The sequence below is a fragment of the Budorcas taxicolor genome, chromosome 12 (genome assembly GCF_023091745.1).
Source record: "Budorcas taxicolor isolate Tak-1 chromosome 12, Takin1.1, whole genome shotgun sequence".
NCBI classification, from domain to species: Eukaryota; Metazoa; Chordata; class Mammalia; order Artiodactyla; family Bovidae; genus Budorcas; species Budorcas taxicolor.
In genome coordinates this window covers 73,176,852-73,199,479 of record NC_068921.1, presented here as the reverse complement: position 1 = coordinate 73,199,479, position 22,628 = coordinate 73,176,852, and the positions used below count along the sequence as shown (strand labels likewise).

Sequence of the window (22,628 nt, the reverse complement as noted above, 5' to 3'; positions counted from 1 at the left end):
TGTTCAGGCAAAGGCTATGATAATCACATAAGTAATAATTCTAAGGCTACAACAATCATATATTCAGGGAATAATGCCGGAAGGTGGCCTCCAGGCCATGTTTCTTGGTCAAAAAATAAAATTTTAAGTTTTATTCCTATCCCCAGGATCCATTTTGAAGAGTATCCAGAAGATGTTCTAATTAATTGAACAAATTTAGGCCTCTACAAATGCAAACCACAGTCAATCCTAAAGAAAATCAGTCCTGAATATTCACGGGAAGGACCGTTGCTGAAACTGAAGCTTTGGCCACCTGATGTGAAGAGCTGACTCATTGGAAAAGATTCTGATGCTGGGAAAGATTAAAGGCAAGAGGAGGAGAAGGCGACAACAGAGGATGAGATGGTTAGGATGCATCACCAACTCAATGGACATGAGTTTGAGCAAATACTGGGAGACAGTGGAGGACAGAGGAGCCTGGCGTGCTGCAAGCCATGGGGTCGCAGAGTCAGACCTGACTTAGCAATTGAACAACACCCCAAATGCAGAAAGCAAGGACAACAATCTTTCATTTTATAGTGTGAACTGTTTCCAGACAGAAAATAATTTTACTGATGGTGAGGCTGTCAAAAAAAAAAAAAAAAAACCCAGTAAAAGAAACTTATTTTTTGCAAAACAGGATAAGGGAGGCTTATTTTGGTAGTAATAGTGCTGCAAGGGTGATCTGTGTGTTTGCTGCGGAATGCTAACTCAGCTCCATTTTAAGCTGCAATCCTCAAGTCCCCCAGCCAAACCCAGGGAGCGGCAGAAGCACAGGGGGAGGAAGCCTGTTAGTTCCTTGCAAGGTTTTTTTTTTTTTTAATATAAATTTATTTTAATTGGAGGCTAATTACTTTACAATATTGTAGTGGTTTTGCCATACATTGACATGAATCCACCACAGCTGTACATGTGTTCCCCATCCTGAACACCCCTCCCACCTCCCTCCCCCTTGCAAGGTTAAAGAGAGTCCTCCAGAGAAACCGCAACTAGCTCATCACTTACCACCAGAGCTACTGGGACAGTGTGGTTTCAAAAAAATTTTTGACATTTGTTTCAACCTATGGTTTTGAGATGTTTTAGCTGATTCTTACTGCAATCTTAAACACACTAGAAAGTGTATGTGTGATTTAGTAGTACTAATAGCCTCTGTCATGTCCAGCTCTTTGTGACCCCATGGACTGTAGCCTACCAGGTTCCTCTGTCCATGAGATTCTCCAGGCAAGAATACTAGAATGGGTTGCCATTCCCTTCTCCAGAGGATCTTCCCGACCCAGGGATTGAACCCACATCTTTGCATCTCCTGTACTGGCAGGCTGATTCTTTACCACTAATGCCACCTGGGAAGCCCATAACCTCTATTATAATGTTTTTTTAAAAAAACTATTCTAGAAAACCTTATCATCCACCATAATTTGCATTTACCTTAGTAATCTCATAGACTTTGTGTACAGAAAATACACAAGCCGTGCAAACGGTTAAGTCTACAATTTGATCACTCAGAAAGTGGAATGCATTTTCCCAGATGGTACACAGTGGTCAGAATCCCAAGCTGGTGCATTCACCCCTTAATATGACTGGGGAAAATAACAGTAGGCTTTAAACTTTAACCATTACTCATACTATTTTTTTCTGAATTTCTCACTCGGTTCTCCTGTCTCAGCTCTGATACCTACAAAAAGACTGGCTCTGCCCTCTTGGCACAAGAGGAGAGCTAGAGAGAGAGCAGATTCTGATGATGTCAGTCCTTCATCAGAACCAACCAGAACCCTGATGTGGAGGGGAAGGTAACTCTGCCTACCATGAGAAGAGTAGCAATAAGTTGCTAACTCATCACATGCATAAAGGGTTTCCCTGGTGGCTCAGACAGTAAAGAATCCGCCCACAATGTTGGAGATGGGCGTTCGATCCCTGGGTGGGGAAGATCCCCTGGAGATGGGAGTGGTAACTCACTCCAGTATTCTTGCATGAAAAATCCCAAGGACAGTGGAGCCACGAGGTTGCAAAGAGTCGGACATGACTGAGCGATTAAGCACACACAGCACACGCACAAAGGAAGGCACTGCAGGGTCTGGAGTTCCTGGGATAAACTCCACTGCCAGCCATAAATGGAACGCAGTTGTTGGTAGGCTCGAGGTCTGTAAATTAGGGGCTACTGGTTCTTAAAACACCCACAGACTCAAGCCTTGGGTGACTTCCCACAAACTCTTTGAGTTTATCTTTTGCAAAGCAGACTTCTACAACCTTGCTTTTTAACAGTTCCGGAGGTCAAAATTTGTAAGTAACACCCTCAAGTGAAGTGGTGGTAAAAACCTAGTCAAGGAGGCTATTATTTTTGACAGGTCTAATTTACTGACACCGTTAATAGCTAATTAACACATTAAAGTGCTGAGGCATGAACATATTTGCTCAGAAGTTCTCTGAAGTATAATTTATAGTTAACTTCCTTGGAAAAAATGACAAACATTCCCACTAACAAAAATAGATGGCATAAACTGAAAAAAAAAAAAAACACTAAAGCATAGCTTAAAATGCTTCCCAGCTGTAGTTCAAGTGGTGCTTTGAAAGGAATATGGGTTAGCAATAAACAGAAATCACCAGCTCGTTCAACCGTGGGTTTTTCAATTAGTAAAATACCATGACCTTAATGAATTCCGTTGGAGGAAACCTTCAAGGTGTCCCGTAAAAGTTAAATGTTTTCCACACGTACCTTATTTTCCAACTAGCAGAAATAAAAATATCCACTTGGTGGAGACAATTTCCTAGCAGCACTCTTGCTAGTTGTTGATTGAAGGAAGAAAGAAAAAAAAAGAATGTGCTTTTAGCAGATCCTTTGTGAGAAGGATGGTATGAGGGGCAAACACGAACTCTGAATTTCAGCTCCGGTTCCTCTCTTTACCTGCTGTGTATCCTTGACTACATTCCCTAATCTCTCCAAGCCTGCTATCTCATCTGTAAAACCCAGGGAGAACAGCACTTACTTCACAGGAGGAATAATATGAACTAAGTGTCTGGTGAGTGGTAAGAAACACATCAAAGCTTCCTGTCTCTAACACTAAGATTGATTCTAGGCAGAAATTAGAGTTGGAATCTTAACATGGCATTACATTCAATCTGTGCATTTAGCTTCTTCCTTATAGGGAAAACTGGGATAACAATAATACCTCTTGACAATGAGGAATCAGAGCTTTGACCTCATACAGGAAATTCAGAATAATGACCCCATCCTCTGTGTCCAAGAGACACGTTCTTCCACCTAAGATGAGACAGGGAAGCACTGTGAGCCTTCTCTCTCCCTTGGATTTTTCTGCCTGGGTTAAGGGGAGGGTTGGCTTACTCAGGGCTGCGGCCACAACACCCCCTGCTAATGCAGCTTTCTCCCTTCACTTCAAATGCAATATCAAGAAGTCCAAGTGGACCATGCTATGGGCAGGACCTGACTGAGGGCCAGCATCCAAGCACATGTGGCTGCCCCGAAAGTTCACTGCACAGCATCAACAAGCAAACGGGCTTGTTCTGGGAAGTTCCACTTGTAAGTGGGGGGAACTGACTTCTCTCTACAGGGAAAAATGTAGCTGCGTGGCTGAACTCCCCCCTTCAAATATTATCCTGGGAGATAATGAAAAGTAAATGATCACTTTGGGATAGGCGATGCCCTCTTAAGCCACGAGAAGCTGAGCCAGCACGATGAGACTGATACACTGGATTATAGGATACATTTCAATGTTTTGTATGAGAAAAGACACCCACATTTAAAAGACAAGCAATGGGCTGAGATTGCAACATATCTAACAAATCAAAGACCCACATCTATAATCTAAAAAAAAAAAAATCATTTAAACCAAGAGGAAATAACCGAACCATGGGCATAAGATACAGACAAGCAACTCATAAAAGGAAAAAAAGTGATCAACAAGTATATGATAAAATGGTCAAAATCCCAGTAATCAGGGAAATGCCAACTAGAAGAATAACGTGATAGGTTGCTGCCCATTAAACTGGATGAGAAACTTAGTGGTGAGAATGTAGAGAGAAATGGGTATTCTCATACTCTAGGTGGACTTAATCTGGCAGTATAAACTGACTAATAAAATGAAGGCTGCTCTGACAATACTACTTCTCAGTATTTACACTACAGAAACACACATACGCACAAAGAAGCAAACAGAAAGGTTTTCCGTAAAGCGCTAACGACAGTGAAAACCTAGGAAGGCTTTACCCAACGTCCAACAGTGGGTAAGTCGTTAAATAAACCAGTTTATTTAACAGTATTCATGCAGTCGTTAAAGAGTCATTTCTATAGGTACTGACTTGGAAAGCTATGTTATTAACTTGAAAACAAGGCAGAACAAGCGGTGATGTCATTTATGTTTTGTAAAGTCATTTTCTAGACACAACAGCACACGTGGAAGGCCATTTTGTGAGCGGAGTTGTATACAAATGTCATGCCTCTTCTTTAGAGCTGGATGGTTGAAAGGTATGCTCTTCTTCCTCCTCACTACCTCTCTGGACCCCAAATCTTTCTTAAAAAAAGTTATTTATTTATTCATATGTGTGCCTGTATGTGTGTTCAGTAGCTCAGTCGTGTCCGACTCTTTGCGACCTCAGGGACTGTAGCCTGCCAAGCTCCTCTGTCCAGGGGATTTTTACCAGCAAGAATACTGGAGTGGGTTCCCATTTCCTTCTCCAGGGGATCTTCCTGACCCACGGATTGAACCCATGTCTCTTGCTTGTCCTGCATTGGCAAGCAGATTCTTTACCACTGAGTCACCTGGGAATCCTTTATTTGGCTGCCCTAGGTCTTAGTTGGGACATGGGGGTTCTAGTTTCTTGACCAGAGATCAAACCTGGGCATCCTGTATCGGGAGCTCAGAGTCTTAGTCCACAGACCACCAGCGAAGTTCCCATGCCCCCAGATCTTGACCATGATGTCTATTCTCACCTGACACACACAGGGTGAGGGCTTCACTATTCTACACCCAATCATTTTCATGATGTATTTATTTCTTGATTGCCACCTCTGTCCCCCAACTGTCCCATAGAAGAAAGTGCACCTGCCTGGCAGCCTCTCAGTGACAAGACAGTTACAAGAGAAGAACGAACGTGTTTAGAACAACAACTGTCAATCCATATTCCTAAATGGAAACCACAGAAACGAGCCTGCCTGTTCAAACATCTATCTGGATGTGTGCTCTGCAGGGCACAGGAAATTCAACAGTCATTCCAGACCATAAGTGGCATCCCAGCTACTTATTTTACACACCACCATGGCAGACCCAGGTGTCACTCATCTAAAACCAGATACCTATTCCCTTCGGCGGGGTTTCCACCAAATACCTCTGTTGAGCAAGAGTTTGCTTTTCGTGGCAAGCACCATCTCAGGGGAGTTAAATTTTGTCTGTTATTTACTCAGCTACGCAAACAAAGACTTGCTGTGCGGTAATAAAAGAAAAAGAAAACACCTCAAACCGAGAACTCATGTAAATGACTCTCTTAAAGTTTCTGCCAGGAACGATGTGCTGTGAAATCCTGGGAGCAAGGAGCCTAGAACTTGAGCAATCAGTGTCACCGCCTGGACAGGTACCATTCCTCTTGAAACTAAAAATAGCCAGTTTTCTTTGTGAACACCTGTTGCTCTAATACAATACCTTATACAGCGCAGCTAACAAGAACAGCCTAGAAAACAGTCTCATGAACAACTGGCAGCAGATGCGGACTTAGGAGAGCCGCACAGAACTTGTCAGTTTCCCCCGCACAAGATTCTGGGTGGCCAGGATTCGGCTACTCTCTGCTGCACAAGCAAGAACTATTTATTTTCCTAAAATTTACAGCAAAAGTTAAAGCCCAGCAGATCCATTTGCAGATACTTAGCGGTTTTTTTTGGAGGGGGGTTGCCCCTGCAGTATGTTTCCTTTCCCCCAGCCCACTTTTTAAGCCACGAATGAAATGGCTACAAGGATTTCAGAACAAGCAGATTTTGCTTTGACGAGTCCGTTTAAATCAGAATCCAGCCCTTCTGGGAGTGCTGGCTGGAGAGGGCAAGCCGCCTCTCCGTGACTCTCTGCTCCAACAGTTCTCAAGAGAAAGGCGGGGTCCCAAAACTCAGTCCTCAACTCCTAGGACAGCAGACCTGCTTCCCTCCATCCCAGTCGCCTGAGAGGAACCCACCCCACCCAGGTCGGTTCTGCGCGTCCCCTTTCACCCGCCCCGGGGATCCGGGCTCAAACAGGCGCCCCCTCGGGACAGATGTCCGGGGAAGGCGGGCCACGGGCACCGGGGACTCTTCCCCGGCTCCTCCAGGGACCGAGAGGGAAAGCGCGGTCGGGCTTGGGAAGGAGTCCGGGGCGGACGGCTGGGGGCTGGGGTGGGGGGGTCCCGCCGGCGGTCGTGAGGCTCAGCGGGCGCCCAACCGCGGGCGGAGGGGAGAGAGCGAGGGTCTGGGGCTGGGGGGCTAGGGGATGCAGACCGTCGAGCGCCAGCATGGAAGGAAAGTCCTTGCAGTTGGAGACGCCCGTGGAGTCCGTGACGCACGTCTTCCACAGGTTGGCCCAATAGGTAGCGGTGGTGATGACCGTGCCGTCGATGGTGGACACCTTCCAGTAGTCGGTGGGCAGCGTGGAGGACACCAGCACCCAGCCGGAGATGGAGACCATGAAGGCAATGATCTCCGACGCCGTGCTCGCCATGCCGTCCGCTGCCGCCGCGCTCGCTCTCGTGCTCCCCACTCGGCGGCCGCACAGCGACCCCCGCACGCCCGGCCCCGCGGCTCCGCCCCCGTCGCCCCGCCCACCCGCGGACCCGGCGCTAGGGGGCGCGCGCGGACCCGGGACGCGCCCTCGGGGAGCAGGAACGGCTCGCGCGGAGCTGCTGCCCGGGTTCCCCTCCAGCCTGCTGGCCCAACGCGACCCTGCGCGTCCCTGCGGCTCCCCACTCCCTGCTCGCCATCTCGGGGCCGAGGCACCGTGGAGAGGGGCTCTCCTGTTGAACAAATTGGCAGCCGAATGTGGACGACCTGCTGCATCCACCCTCTTTCCCCTCCCCGGCTCTACCCATTGGCAGTAGCTTGGCGTTCAGAGTATCTTGTAAAAGCAGAACAAAAAAAAAAAGAAAGGCTTTTGATGCCCGGAAAGGACACGGCCTGCTAACGCAGCCCTTGGCCCGCTGAACTCTAAAGGTTTTCGTGCCACGCTCTTTTGGGTGACCCAGTTCAGCTTGTCAAGGAGCGATCACTGCACCTCTGGGCTCGAAGTCAGCCTTGCCCTGAGCTTCTGCAGTTCCTTTCGGCCCGGCGGCATGCAGAAGGTCATTGCAGGGAGGTGGGTGACACAGACCTCAATTCAGAACAGCGGTCTGTGCAGAGCCCAGGCTGCAAGGGGACCTTCTTTACAGTCCTGATCGTGACTGTTCCAGTCACAACGCTGGCCTGCTGATACCAATGCACTACACGTAGGACATGCATTTAAGACATTTTCCTGTGGGTTCCTTCCAGCTCCCGTTTCTGAGTCTCTTCTAGGATGGTCTGTTTCAGCTTCTCTGCATCTTGTTTTACTTTTTTTTTTTTTTTTTTTTTACCAGCTCCACCTTTAGCATCCAACTGAGAGATAAACTCATTCCTTCATTGCTGTCTGAAAGTAAACTTAAAGATCAGGGTGTACTTTTGGCTCCAGAGGTCACACATTTGCGCAAAAATGAGAGAACAAAGACTGGCTTTATTGTTTGTCCCTTTAAAGCTCTTGGTGCCAGGGTGCTCTTTTGTGTCCGACTGTTTCCAATCCCATGGATTGTAGGTCAGCCAGTTTCCTCTGTCCATGGGATTTTCCAGGCAGGAATACTGGAGTGGGTTGCATTTCCTCCTCCAAGGAATCTTCCTGAAATAGGGATTTGTACCTGTGTCTCCTGCATTGGCAGGCAGATTCTGTACCACTGAGCCACCTGGGAGGTCCAAAGTTCTTGGAATGAACCTTTAAATCAGTGCTATAATAAAGCTAGCTAACCCTGTTTCCTAAAGGAAATCAACCCTGAATATTCATTGGGAGGACTGGTGCTGATCTGAAGCTTCAATACTTTGGCCACCCGATTCTAAGAGTTGACTCATTGGAAAAGACCCTGATGCTGGGAAAGAGTGAAGGCCAGAAGAGAATGGGGTGATAGAGGATGAAATGGTTGGATGGCATCACTGACTTAATGGACATGAGTTTGAGCAAACTCAGGGAGATAATGAAGGACAGGGAAGACTGGCATGCTGCAGTTCATGGGGTCACAGAGAGTCGGACACGACTAAGTGACTGAACAACAAGCCTGCTTCACAATGTTTATGCAGGGACCCTTTGGTTCATTGTGAAGAATTTCTCAATTCCCCTTTGTCACTTAAAAAAAAATAATAAACGAGTATAGAATGAAATTAGAAGTGATTTGATGTCTCTGGAGAAGAGAAGGTTGAATTATAGAAACATCCGAACAGATTTGGGAGGACCATTGGAGATTGTATGGACACACTCCACACTCAACACAATCATCGTATTTCTAGAGATAATATTCAGTTCACGCTCTAACCTTCAGAACTTCAGGTTTTAGCGCGTGGCAAGGTGTGTGTTCTGGTTTTGTTTTGTACTGACAGCCTTTGAGCGAGTTTTTGTTTCTGTTGAGTCCAAATCTGTCTCTGTTTAACATCCATGCAACTGCCGTGATTTGCACTGAGAAAACACAAGTTAAGTCATACTTTTTGGCCCTGCAGCAGCTCCTGGGAAGTGTGTCTGTGTGTGTGTGTGTGTGTGTGTGTGTGTGCTTGACCATTTCACGGCTTGTATGAATGGGAATACTGGTGAAGACAGTTTACCTGGTGGAATGCAGACGTGATTCCACTACTATGCTCCTCTTGGTCCCAGCTTGTCCTGCTGTGTCATGCTGGGTTTACTAGGGGATCCAGCTTAGAAATAATTTGGGAAGCACGTACCTAACCTCCTCAGTCACAATTGAGTATTGACAACAAGGTGTCCTCTATTCTTTTGTATGATTTGCCATTTTTGAATGATTTTATTTTCTGGTTTCATACCCTCCAGCATATTTACATCATTATTTCTATGTCATATTTCTTTCTGGATGATCTGCTTTCTTTTAATCCAATTTACTGTTCAGACAACACAAGAAGTCATAATCCAAAACATCCCCGATGGACTTTCCAAAAGTTAAAACGTGCACAGATGTCAGTTTGGTACTTTATTTCCTGGCCTTGTTTGAGTGTCTTTGCTTGTGTCTTCCTCATAGTAGTTTCTCACTAAAATTGTTGATTCTTTTTCTGCAAGACCCTGACTTACTTTTGACACACAATAAGTCTAGTATTGTGACCTTGAAGACTCATGAAGATCCTAATTTATTAATAAATTGGTTATGAATGCCATCATTTGGAACCACAGGCACATGGTTTTACAAAAACAACTGTGAAGAATAATTTGGTGCTTCAGACTAGCCCCCACAGATTTATTTAACAAATAATGTAGTTTTGCGAACTGTACTTAAAATATCCACAAACCTATCATTGCAATATAGCTTTCGGAGGAAACAAATTCTAAATTCTAGCTTGGACCTCCAAGGAAGACTCTGCCACATCACCAGACTGTTTAATCCAGAATCTCTAGGGGTGCCTCTGGGAGTGATTTTTCCAAAACTTGTAATGCATGGTCAGGTTGGACATCACAGCTCTGACCAGTTGAGATTCATGTATATAAACAGTCAATTTAGCAAACTGGATGATTTGTGTTATAGAGAAAAAGAATATTCCTGGGCTTCCCTGGTGGTGCAGAGGTTAAAGCATCTGCCTGCAATGTGGGAGACCTGGGTTCGATCCCTGGGTCGGGAAGACCCCCTGGAGAAGGAAATGGCAACCCACTCCAGTATTCTTGCCTGGAGAATCCCATGGATGGAGGAGCTTGGTGGGCTACAGTCCACGGGTCGCAAAGAGTCGGACATGACTGAGCGACTTCACTTCACTTCACTTCACTTTTCTTGGTTGAAAATGTTGAAAAAAGAAATACTCTTTTACTATAGAGATCATAACACACAGCTTCAAAAGGGTTGAAAATACCACAAACAGCCCATAAATTATGAACCGTGTGGCAGCACTATTAGTTCTTTTGCCAGGTGAAACAGACTAGGGTCGTTATGCCTGTGGACTTGACTAATTTTCTTTTACTTTTATCCTTTGTTCCCTGAGGTTTCACAGCCCCAGACTTCTCTTCGCTGGCGTGTACTGCATATTAACTATGAACAGTGACTTCTTAGAGCCCACAAGTACCTGACCGAAGGATGAAAAATATTAACTTTGCTTAACACCTAAAGAATATTATGTAGTAAATCAAGTATTTACTTAGAAATGTCTTATATCTTAAGCTGTTCAAAACCAGTTTAGTCAGAAGAAACTACATCATCCAAATTAAGAATCCAAAAAAAGGAAGACAGATTGAAGAGAGTCTTTTTAAAGGAAATAATGGATAAATGACCTATTTCACTTTAAGATTCTAGAGTCCCAAATAACCTTTGCAGTTAATCTGAAAACCCGTTTACAGAGTACCTTTCAACTGATAAATGCTTCCTTATTTTCTTTAGGATTCAGTTTACTGAACTTTTTATGTAACTAGTCATAACAAACCATTCTTAATTTAAACACAAAAGTGATACACTTAGAAAGTTACTTCTCCAAATTATTCAAGATAACGTCTTAATTAACATTAACTTGGCCTTTCCAAAAAAAATAAGCATTGTTTCTTTTCTGATATGAATAGTACTAATTTATAATAAATTTGACATAAAGACATTAAATGGCCTGAAATATATTCTGAGCCTCTCCACATTTGAGAACTAAGCTGCTGAGACTTAACATCGGAAGTTATTTATTTGGCATTATTATGGTTGTTAAGGAAAAATAGAGGATTCCTCCACCCCACACTTGTTCAGTGGGAGTGAAACCAGTTTAGCCGACTGAACCAGAGATTTGCAGAAATTCTTTACTTGAGATTCAACTCAGCTGCCAAACAACACAGGTGTGCCTTTTAACAGCTCAAGGATTTTCTAAGCATCAAATCTGGTTTCAGTATACACTAGCTCCTTCTTAGATTCCAATGAGGGGACATGCTGCTCACCAGGTGGGAAGGGACTAACGTCCTGATAAATGCGGTATTAACTTAAAAAAAACAACAGCAACTGCCCAGGAGCCAACTATTGTTACAGTACCTTCAAGAAGACATTAACACCGATACTAAGATAGTAAAATAGCATATCTGTACTCTTTTCCCTTCATTTCCCCTGACACTCTTAGTTTATCTTAATGCTCTATCCTAATTCTACGATACTTGTTAGTTACTTAGCATGAAAGGTACTGCGTGAGAGGAGTAGTTACAGGAACGAATACTCATGCTTATCATTGCATCATTGATCATATATGTGTGTCTATGTATATAATTTTTTTTGGAAATTATAAGGAAACAGAGGTTTATTTTGACATCCGGTACCCTCTGAGGCTAACTGCGTTAGAAGTTAATGCCGTATATCTTAAGAGCTTGTCTTTCATACATTCATTTGAAACACTAATTTCCAATTCTTGTAACCAAACAGGACCCTTCCCCCACATCCTCTGCCGTAGTTCCTCTCTAAGGTGCTTGGATAATGGTATCTCATGCATCTTTCCTGAGTTTTTCAGATGCTAAAAACCACCAACCAAATAGAAGGAATTAACTCCCTGATAGTCTTGGGCATGTAGCCCTCAGACCTACTGGTACCCAAGGACTGATTAAAATTAGCCACCCTGTTACCTATCTCACAATCAGTCAACCAGTCAGAGAACTGTGCACAAGATGACCACTTACTCTGTGACTCTCCCCCTCTCACCTGGCTGTTAAAAATGCTTTGCTGAAACCCCTCAGAAAGTCTGGGGCCTTTTGGGGCAGGAGCCACAGGTCTCCTTGCATTGTCCTAAAATCAACTTTCGTCTGCTCCAAACTCTGACGTTTCCGTGTTGTCTGGCCTCACTGTGCGTTGGGCACACGAACTTGTGCTCAGTGACTTTCTGAGGTATATTAAGACTATCCAGATTCCTCTTGGGCACCTGGAGAGTTTGAGGTGCCAGTGGCTCATGGCTGTCTTGGTGAATACGCCTCCAGTCTGGAAAGACTCTCACTCTGGGATGCTGGGACTTCTAGGACTTGCTGGTCAATGAGCCTCTTATGAGTATTAATTCAACCAGCTGATCCAGATTGTATATGTGTATGTGTTAGTTGCTCAGTCGTGTCCAGCTCTTTGCAAGCCCTTGGACTGTAGCCCACCAGGCTTCACTGTCCATGGGATTCTCCAGGCCAGAATACTGGAGTGGGTTGCCAAGCCCTTCTCCAGAGGATCTTCCCAACCCCTGCCTGCAATGTATCAGACCTGGGTTCAGTCTTCCCAACTGAACCTGGGTCTCCTGCATTGCAGGCAGATTCTTATCTGAGCTAGCTGGGAAGCCCATATCCAGGTAGAGCAGAAAGTAAATCTATGTGTTTGGGGCAAATCATTTCATTTCTCTGAGTTGCAGCTTCCTCATTTGAAAAACGAAGTTATTTTGTATGGACTCCAAGACCACTTTGAACTCTAAAAATCTCTGAGCCCATGACTTGTAATGAACACGACTAATCACAGACAAAATCAACAAGGAGAGAAAACAGGCAAGGGTTTCCCTTGGTGTCCTTGCCCCTTTCTTTTCTACTCACTTCTTGACATTATTCTCCCTTCTTTGCTATATTTGGGCTTACCAGGTAGCTCAGTGGTAAAGAATCCACCTGCCAATGCAGGAGACCCAAGAGATGCGGGTTTGATCCCTAGGTTGGGAAGATCCCCTGGCAGAGGTAATGGCAACCCACTCCAATATTTTTGCCTGGGAAATCCCATGGACAGAGGAACCTGGTGGGCTATAGTCCATGGGGTCGCAAATAGTTGGACTCGACTGAGCACACACACACACACACACACACACACACACACACTCAGTTTGCTGTGCTTATTTTTTAACAAATTATTAAAAAATTCATCATGGTGATGGCAGAGCATTAAACTAAGTGAGTGTCATTTGTGACTGCTCAGGTCAATGCCCGTGAAGTTGGTCCCAAATCCTTGACCTGGGAACTGCATTAAAAAAAAAAAAAATTGTATTGGAGTATAGTTGTTTTACAATGTCATGTTATTTTCTGCTGTCCAGCAAAGTGTTCAGCTATACGTACACATATATCCCCTCTTTTTTAGATTTCCTGCCCATTTAGGCTACCACAGAGCACTGAGTAGGGTCCCCTTTACAGCAGGTTTCTATATTAGCTTTCTATTTCATACATAGTAGTGTATATCCTTTGCTATATTTACAGGGTGTGCATGTATATGGGTGTGTACATGGGGGTACGAAGATAATGTATGTTTGAAAAGTCTCTAAGAATAGGTTTATTTTCAACTCTTTGTTCTCGTTGTGTTTTAGAAGTGTGATAAAGCTCAAAACCAGTGGTTCCCATGAACTTATGGTTCCAGGTGGAAGGGATAGTTAAGGACTTTGGGAAGGTCATGTACATGTACTGCTATATTTCAAATGGATAACCAACAAATACCTATCCTATAGCACATGGAGCTCTGCTTAATATTACATGGCAGCCTAGATGGGAGGGGAGTTTGGGGGAGAATGGATATATGTATATATACGGCTGAGTCCCTTTGCTGTTCACCTGAAACTTCTACAATGTTGTTAATTGGATATACCCCAATGCAAAATGGTTTTGGTGTTAAAAAGACATTAAAATGAAAAAAAAAAATTGTGGTTACCAGTTGAAAGGGGGAGAGGGGCAGTAAAGATGCTGGGGAATGGGAATACAGGATGTTGGGTGTAATATAGGCTCAAGGATGTATTGTATAGAGGAGGAATATGGAACATATTTTGTAAAAACTATAAATGGAAATTAACCTTTAAGTTGCATAAAAAGTTAACAAGGAAAAAGTACAGTAAGTAGTTCAATTCACTTATGAAGCGGTGATGTTGGGCCGAAAACAGATGAAGGAGCTGTAAAGGTGTGGGATAAAATTCTCTCTGTGTGGCTTTGGCAGGTCACCCAATTCCTCTGTATCTGTTCTTCAACTATAAAATGAGAACAAATAATAGCTTTTTCAAAGTTATTGTGAAGATTGGAGACAATGAACATCAAGGATCTGGAACATGGTAGATATTTTTAAAAATGGGTACTATTCCAATTCACTCATGCTCTTTAATTTCCCTACCTCTCTTTATAGTTAAATGTAAAAGGGAGTGGACAACTACAAGATAAAATTAAAGTGAATGTGTTAGTCATGTCCAACTCTTTGCGACCCCATGGACTGTAGCCCGTCAGGCTCCTCTCTCCATGGGATTCTCCAGGCAATAATCCTGGATTAGGTTGCTATGCCCTCCTCCAGGGAACCTTCCCAACCCAGGGATCGAACCCAGGTCTCCCGCATTGCAGGCAGATTCTTTACCTTCTGAATCCCCAGGTAAGCCCAAGAATACTGGAGTGGGTACCCTAACCCTTCTCCAGGGGATCTTCCTGACCCAGGATTCAAACTGGGGTTTCCTGCATTGCAGGTGGATTCTTTACCAGCTGAGCTAAAATAAAGGTAACAAATACAAAGTGAGAGGAGAACAAATACAAAGAGAAAGGAACAAGAAATAAGGACAAGGGATAAAAAAAGAGATGGGAAGCCCCAGGGTGGGGATGGGAGGAAAGGGGGACCAATGTGGATGGGAAGGCATGTGGGAGGGAGTAAGTCAGCACTGAGAAGAGAAGATGGGAGACCTGTATGCAGACGTGGAGGGCTGTTTTCCCAGCCCGCAACTTTCTATACTGTTGCATGTAAGAGGTGGGAAGGGCCTTGTTCTAGTGGCTGTTACAGTTGAAGAGGCTTCCCCCTTCCCTGCGCCTCAGAATAGAGCTGGTAAGAAGTTGACCCCAAGCTCTCAGGAGTCCTGTGTTTACCATTTGGCTCACTTCATGGGAAAAATCTGTGGAAGTTTAAAACGAATTCTTTAGGGGTCAGAAATGAAAGTTCTTGCAAAAACATACTCATAAGCAAATAATTGTGAGGCCTTTTTTAATTCTCCAAATGTAGACCTTCTCCAGTTTTTATCTAATATAAACGTACATGGGTACCCGGGTACCTTTCAGGTACCAGGTGCTACATTCTAAACACTGCACTCATGTTAATAACAGTCCTATGGAGTAGGTCCTGTTTTCGCTCTCATTGTACAGATGCTGAACCACAGAGAGATGTAGTAACTGGCTCTGGAAGCTGGTGGAGGCGGTTTCAGCTTAGCCAGTTTAGCTCTTGAGTCTACACTCCTTTGTAGTCAGTCATTTGCCTTCTACTTCTACTAGGGGGTTCCAGGTGGCGCTAGTGGTAAAGAACCGGCCTGCCAATGCAGGTGATGTAAGAGGCTCAGGGTTTGATCCCTGGGTTGGGTTGCCATGCCCTTCCCAGGGTTGGGAAGATCCCCTGGAGAAGGCCATGGCAACCCACCTGGCTGGCTACAGTCCATAGCGTCACAAAGAGTCCAGACACAATTGAAGTGACTTCATGAGCACGCAAGGCAATGCTTTGTGGCTCATGTATTCGGTAAATATCCACTGAGTATAAGTACACCCGTGGCGGATTCATGTTGATATATGACAAAACCAATACAATATTGTAAAAAAAAAAAGAAAAGTTGCTTTTAACTTGTAAAAAAAAGGAACAAATACAAAAAATTAAAATAATCCTACATAATCTACATTTATCTTTATTTTTTTAGGAGAATGGATTTTATAACCAGAAGTGTTTGAACAGGATACCTAATTTCCTTATTTAATTTTATTACATGACTGTATCTTGTACTAGATCAATTGAAGTTCATTAATATGCTGCTTAACAATGTTCTGGACCACACTAATTCATAATATCACAGTTTATATCTAGGTCTTTTTTCTTAAAATGTGTGTGTGTGTGTGTGGATGTCTATATGTATTGGATATATATGTATGTAGATTTGTGTATGTATATTTATGTACATACACACTAAACAGTTCATTAGAGTTTTCCTTGCTATTCTGAATTGGGGGAGTTCTATGGTGTGTGTTGTTTACTGTGCATGACCTATGCTTCTTATGCTTATTTTCTGATTGGAATTTTGACCCATATTCACCAACAAAGGGTGTGCCACAATAAAACAAAGGAAAAGTGTTGCATTCAGGTGCTGGAAGGCAAGTTTTTCTCTCACTGGGTATTGCCATATTGTATCTGGAATGGCTCTACCCCGTGGCAATCCCACAGCAGTGTAGAATGGTTCTGGTTTTCTCATGTTCTCCCCAAACTTATTTCACCTGACTATGTAATTGCTATATTACTGTAAGACCTAAAGTTTATATATCTCCAAAGTTCATATTCTTACATTTAAAGGATAGCACAGTCATCCAAGTTTTGAGGACATTCAAAGACAAACACTAAAAATCTCCACACATCACTGTATCCAAAGTTAAAGAGAAGTCATTATCTGAATATTTCTTTTGTCCATCACTATTTTTTGTTCTCCTTTGGCCTCTTTTTACTGATTATGGGAGAATAGGGATGTAGGGAGAGAGAAATTTGGACTATTGAACTGAAATGTCGGGGAAACTAGTATATATGTGTGTACAAATGTTTGTGAATCTATCATACACACAGACAAAGGGTGAAAGGAACAAGGCTAAGGGATGAAAGTAAAAGGGAGGCAAGAGGAACATGTAATAACAAAAGAAGATGTTTTCTCTGTAACACATTGGTTGGGACTGAAGGTGATAAGGTAGGAGATGGTGAAGGGGTTTTTAATATAAGTTTGTATGTCTGTATGGGATGAGGCGGGAGGCAGAAGCAAGGACCAGCTCCTGCTTTGCACTGTTGCTGTGCCGTCTCCATGTATAGACATACAGATATCTGAACACTGGAGATTTAAGGCATCTAAGGAGCAATATCAGTGCTGTTCTTATGTGTCTGGGAAGATGATGAAAGGTTGAACACAATGACTGAATTAAGCATTTGGGTCATGTCAGCATGACCGACTTTGCTTTTTTCCTTTCGAGTTAAATTGTCCAAGTGTTGGAAAAGAAACTTGTAACCACAGTCTCCTCATCACCAAATAGTATGTTTTAATTGCTAGGCATGACAAAAAGACAAGATTTCTTGTCCACTGATTTTTGCCTTCCATTTCCTTTGCCATATCCTTGAAGGCAACTTCAACTGCCAGGGAACTTGCTGGAGGTGACTTTAACGAAGTGATTGAAAAAACAGAGGTGATCAGAGACTATTGAACATCACTGAAACCTGGAAGGAATGACCAGCTAGGGGGATAGTGGTCTGAAGAAAGTGATAGCCAGGTGGCTGTTTTGACCTCTGGGAGGGATTTGAAGAGATTGGAGGAGCCAGTGTAAGAGGTTGGGATCCATGGCCCTGAGAAGATGAAACAGCCTGGAGAGTTCACTCAGGTGTTTTGCTCCCATTTAAAAAACAGCAGTATTTGTTCACTGAAACAAATTAAAATACATTTGAGTGCCTACTATGCTCTAGGCATCCTTCCACACAATGTAGACACAGTGAACCAAACATACAAAACCTCTGCCCTAAAACAGCTGACATTCTACTGGAGGAGACAAATATTACAAGGTGAGAAAAAGGCTTAGTATAGCAGATAATATGTGCTAAAGAGAAAAAATAAGCCAGCAGGGAAGGGGAATGTTGTACAAAGTGTGTGTGCATAGTGGGCGCAGGTGGGTTAAATTTTAGTTAGGCAGCCAGAGAGGCCCTCCTTAAGAAGATGACTTTTGGATGAAGAAAGACCGATAGAAATGAGGGAGTCAGTATTTTTTAAGATGAGAGAAGTAATCACATCTTAGGGCCTCTTGTTGGCCAGTAAGGCACTTTTGTGTGAATTCAACGAATGCGCCCTGTCCCCCTTGTGGTTGTAACCCCACACCAGGGCCCGCAGCTCAGAGAGCACAGTGCTAAAGAATCCACCTGCCAATGCAGGAGATACAGGAGACATGGGTTTGATCCCTGGGTTGGGAGGATCCCCTGGAGAAGCAAATGGCAACCCACTCCAGTATTCTTGCCTGGAAAATCCCATGGGCAGAGGAACCTGGGGGGCTACAGTCCATGGGGTCGCAAAGAACTGGACACAACTGAGCGACTGAGCACGCAGCATGAACTGGAAAGAATGGAGATTTATGCCGATAAGAGGGTAGACAGATAATAGACACACCTCTTTTTCTGGCTGTTTCTGTGGAAATAGCTGTTTCTGTGTTTGACTTGGATTTGTGAAGAGTTATTTAAAAGATCGAAAGAACAAAGCCGATGTCATGTTTTGCCTACAATTATAACTGCCACAACGCTAGGATTTTGGACTTAAATCTTTCCGACAAATAAATATGCCTTAAGACAATGACTTCTCTGCGTACAATTCACCCATGTAATCTTATAGAGTTAAGCAATGCTTTGCTTTCCGATCAAAACACTACATGAAAAAGTATACTGTAAACTTTTGATATGGTAAATAAAGATTTTTTAAAAATTGTATCAATAATTGAAGGATAATTGCTTTACAATGGTGTGTTGGCTTCGGCCATACATCAACAAATCAGCCATAGGTATACATATGTCCTTCCCTCTGGAACTTCCTTCCCCCTGTGTAATTTGTTTAAGTAAACTGAATGATATTTTTTTAGTTTTTATAGAGGAGAAAAGCAGATAATAAAATTCTTTTATTTCATACTAATTTTCAGATGTGATTGAGAGGATCAAATACATTAAAGCATAGATGTTAAAAAACTGGATATATTATGGGTATTTGATAAATTGTTTAATTTTATTGGTCAAAAGGATAAATGACTTAAAATATGATGGAATGTTAAGCATAAGCTCTCAAAAACTCTGTCAAAGTCTAATTTTTATTTGCTGTTCCAAGTAATTTATCTTTTTAAATGATGAAAAATCATATCCTTTCATATTATAATCTTGCAACAAAAATAAGGCCTTATTTTACAATTCAAATGATCAAATTAATCCTCAAATAATTTCCCTTTTCTGATTTTTAATATTTATATATATTGGAGCTTCTCAGGTGGTTCTAGTAGTAAAGAACCCGCCTGCCAATTCAGGAGACACAAGAGACTCAGGTTCATTCCCTGGATTGGGAAGATCCCTAGGAGGGGGAAATGACAATGTGCTCCAGTATTCTTGCCTGGAGAATCCCGTGGACAGAGGAGCCTGGTGGGCTACAGTGCATAGGGTCACAAAGAGTCAGACATGACTTGAGTAACTGAGCACATATACATATATAAATAATTATCACTAAATAATTTCTCAACAGATGGTGAGGAATCACACCATATGAAAATGCAGCATATGTTTTCATTTGGTTGTTTTTTCCTGTTTGTTAGCAGAGTTGACTCCATAGCCTCTCCCAGGAAGAGCTATGTGCTAACTTAACTCACCCATTAGAATCATGAGTTTCTTGTACCATTTCTCCTAACAGCCAATTAATTCTGACATTCAAGATGCTTATCTTTTGCTGGTTTTGGGGGAAAACCCAGCTGGGCTCTAGGCAGTGTACACCTCCACAATCCTACCTGTTTGAAAATGACACTGTTCTTCTTTTCTTACCACCTGGAAAGCTCTCAGGGCACAAGACTTCTTAAAGGGCTGGATTTTAGACCCTCATTTAGCCAAGTGTTTGGGAATTCCCAGTGGCTCAGCAGTAAAGAAGCTGTCTGCCAATGCAAGAGATGTGAACAGGATGATCCATTGGAGAAGAAAATGGCAACCTACTCCAGTATTCTTGCCTGGAAAATCCCATGGCATGTCCATGGGGTTATAGTCCATGGGGTTACAAAAGAGTCGGACACAACTTAGGGACTGAACAACCTCCTTGCTTTACCTAACCACTGGACAGATGTGGGTCTTTACTAATATGACTTTTTTTTTCATGGTTATAACCATAATTCTAATCTTTACTATAATTTTTAAAAGTTATTTGCTGAATGTAGCATACATATTTCTAGGAAAATATTATTTCTGGCCAAACAGGGTCAAAGATGAACCATATTTGTGATTGCAATTCAAAATCATATTGCTTTTTTTTAAAGCTTCATTTATGTATTTGGCTGTGCTGGGTCTTCACTGCTCTCGGGCTGCTCTCTAGTTGCAGCGTGTGGGCTCAGTAGTTTCACCTCCTGGGCTCTAGAGCACAGGCTCAGTAGTTGTGAAACACAGGCTTTCTTGCTCCATGACACGTGGGATCTTCCCAAATCAGGGATCGAACCCATGTCTCTTGCACTGGCAGGCGGATTCTTTACCACTGAGCCACCAGGGAAGCCTTCACATTGCCTTTTGAAGTATACACATTCATATTCTAAATTAAATAGTCTTACATACATGAAACAGTGGAGTTTATGTGTCATCAAATCCTCCTCCTGCTCCTAATTCCTAAGCTTGTGAAGTAATGCATATAGAATACCATTTTTACATATGAAAAATAGAAGGTCAGTGCAGCCTGGGAGGTTTGGGAGGGATGGGTTTTTTTTATCGTTACACTAAGTGCAATGCATGGCAATAATACTGGACCGGCATATCAAGGACCTGGCAACTAGTTGTAGCTGTTACTACCTTGCTGACTTACATGTACTGAACTTGGGCCCATTTTTCCATCTAAAAAGTGATTGGGTTGTAGAGAGTCTGTGAAATTCTGCCTTGCTCCAACAATGGAGGGAGGACATGAATAATGCTGTGGAAAAACAGTTTCTTCCTTCCCTTTGAACAGTGCCGACGAGGAAAAAACAAGAAGGCATGGGGGAGACAGAGAAAGAGAAACAAGATCAAAAGGAAGGTTCAGCTACAGAGCTAAAGCGGCAAGAATGACAGAGTCATTGCCCACAAATGGAACCAGCAGAAGAGTTAGAATCACTGAGAAATCTTTCTCACCGCCCCGGAGATTGACCTTTCAGTTCTTGAATTTTGCTCAAGTTCTGTTCACCCTTACCCCAGCTGTCACACTTCCTCCTGGGTACAGTCCCTTGCTTATGTTTGCCTATTTGGAAGCAAAGAGCAGTAACCTACAGCCTGATCACTCCCTGTCCTCAACAGTGTTAGAAAGAAAGGCAGTTTCTGGCTTTCGTGCACACAGTCTAATTCCCTCAGATCTATTCTGGGGCATTGGTGTCTGTGTTTATTTTCATGGCTGGAATTACGCGATCTGTAGAAGGTCCCACAGCAGGTTAATGATGGGGCCCCGGTGAGCACGCATAGCTGCTGAATTCTCAGTGTGGGCCCCGGGCCGCCGGGCCACGAGGCTGCTCCACACAGTGTGCAAATCACATTCTTGTCAATTGCAGGCAACTTCTGGTGCCCAGGGTCGTGAACAAGCTTTCTCAAACATAATAGGTCCAAGAGAGTCTGAATGCCAACTTTGAAAAATACCACGTATCTCTTTCAGTTCTAAACAAGGACGTTTCATAGGATAGTAAACTGGTATTGTCAGTGTCGGAGGGGAGAGGCAACTTCCAACAAACATGACATTTCATTCAAGCTCTTCAGTTACAGATGTGATCTTATATTTACAGGTAATAAAGGGAAACGACTCTAGAAATTAATTCATTTCTCAGAGCCACTAGCCAGCATCTAATTTTTGTTTAGTTTTTTTCCTGATATTTTCAATGGCTTCATATATACCATCTGCTTCTTATCTCGTTCAGATCAGCAATTAAAAGTAATCTTTAATAATTTTATATATATTCTGCTATATTTCAGTGGTAAATAGTTCGTAAAGGTAAATTTTTGTCAAAGGATCAAAATTATCCTTTGGAAGCTGGATAAGAACCCAAGGAAGCATTGTCATTTGAGTTCAAAATAATAATCATTTTCTAATTCCACAATTTCCTTTAGAAAAAAAGGAATGTGTAAATGTCATTATGACAATGTTCTGGAAAGGCAGAAGTTATAACTCCCATAAGAAGTAAAACCATCTTGTAATTAGCTCTTATTACCCACTTACCTTTATGTATCATTAATGCTCTTAAATAATGCAACAGCTTTCTTCCAGCTGCTCATTTCTAATTGAATCTTTTTTTAACTTTTATTATAAAATCAAACTCATTTTCTAAACAGATTGATTTTGGTGTGTGAATTTTACGCCAGCAAATGTGGCATACATTTTAAAGTCATGTACCAACTGGAAAATGATCATTTCAGAGATGGTATATTGAAAAATTCGTATCCCCAAATGTCTCAATAGAAATACTGAATGTGGAAATCCGACTCAACGTCCAGCCCTATCACCATGCTCCAAAGACTTTGGCCACCTCATGTGAAGAGTTGACTCATTGGAAAAGACTCTGATGCTAGGAGGGATTGGGGGCAGGAGGAGAAGGGGATGACAGAGGATGAGATGGCTGGATGGCATCACCGACTAGATGGACATGATTTTGGGTGAACTCCGGGAGTTGGTGATGGACAGGGAGGCCTGGCATGCTGCAATTCATGGGGTCGCAAAGAGTCAGACACGACTGAGCGACTGAACT

At 42.9% G+C, this 22,628-nt stretch overlaps 1 protein-coding gene across 1 annotated transcript in view; it reads right to left on the bottom strand.

Moving 5' to 3' along the window:
* The window catches only part of CLDN10 (claudin 10), a 97,113-nt gene that overhangs the window by 12,935 nt on the left and 61,550 nt on the right, over positions 1–22,628 (bottom strand). The window contains exon 2 of the mRNA XM_052650279.1: positions 6,485–6,712. Within this exon, the coding sequence (XP_052506239.1) occupies positions 6,485–6,712 (228 nt within the window). The remainder of the gene's footprint in view (positions 1–6,484; positions 6,713–22,628) is intronic.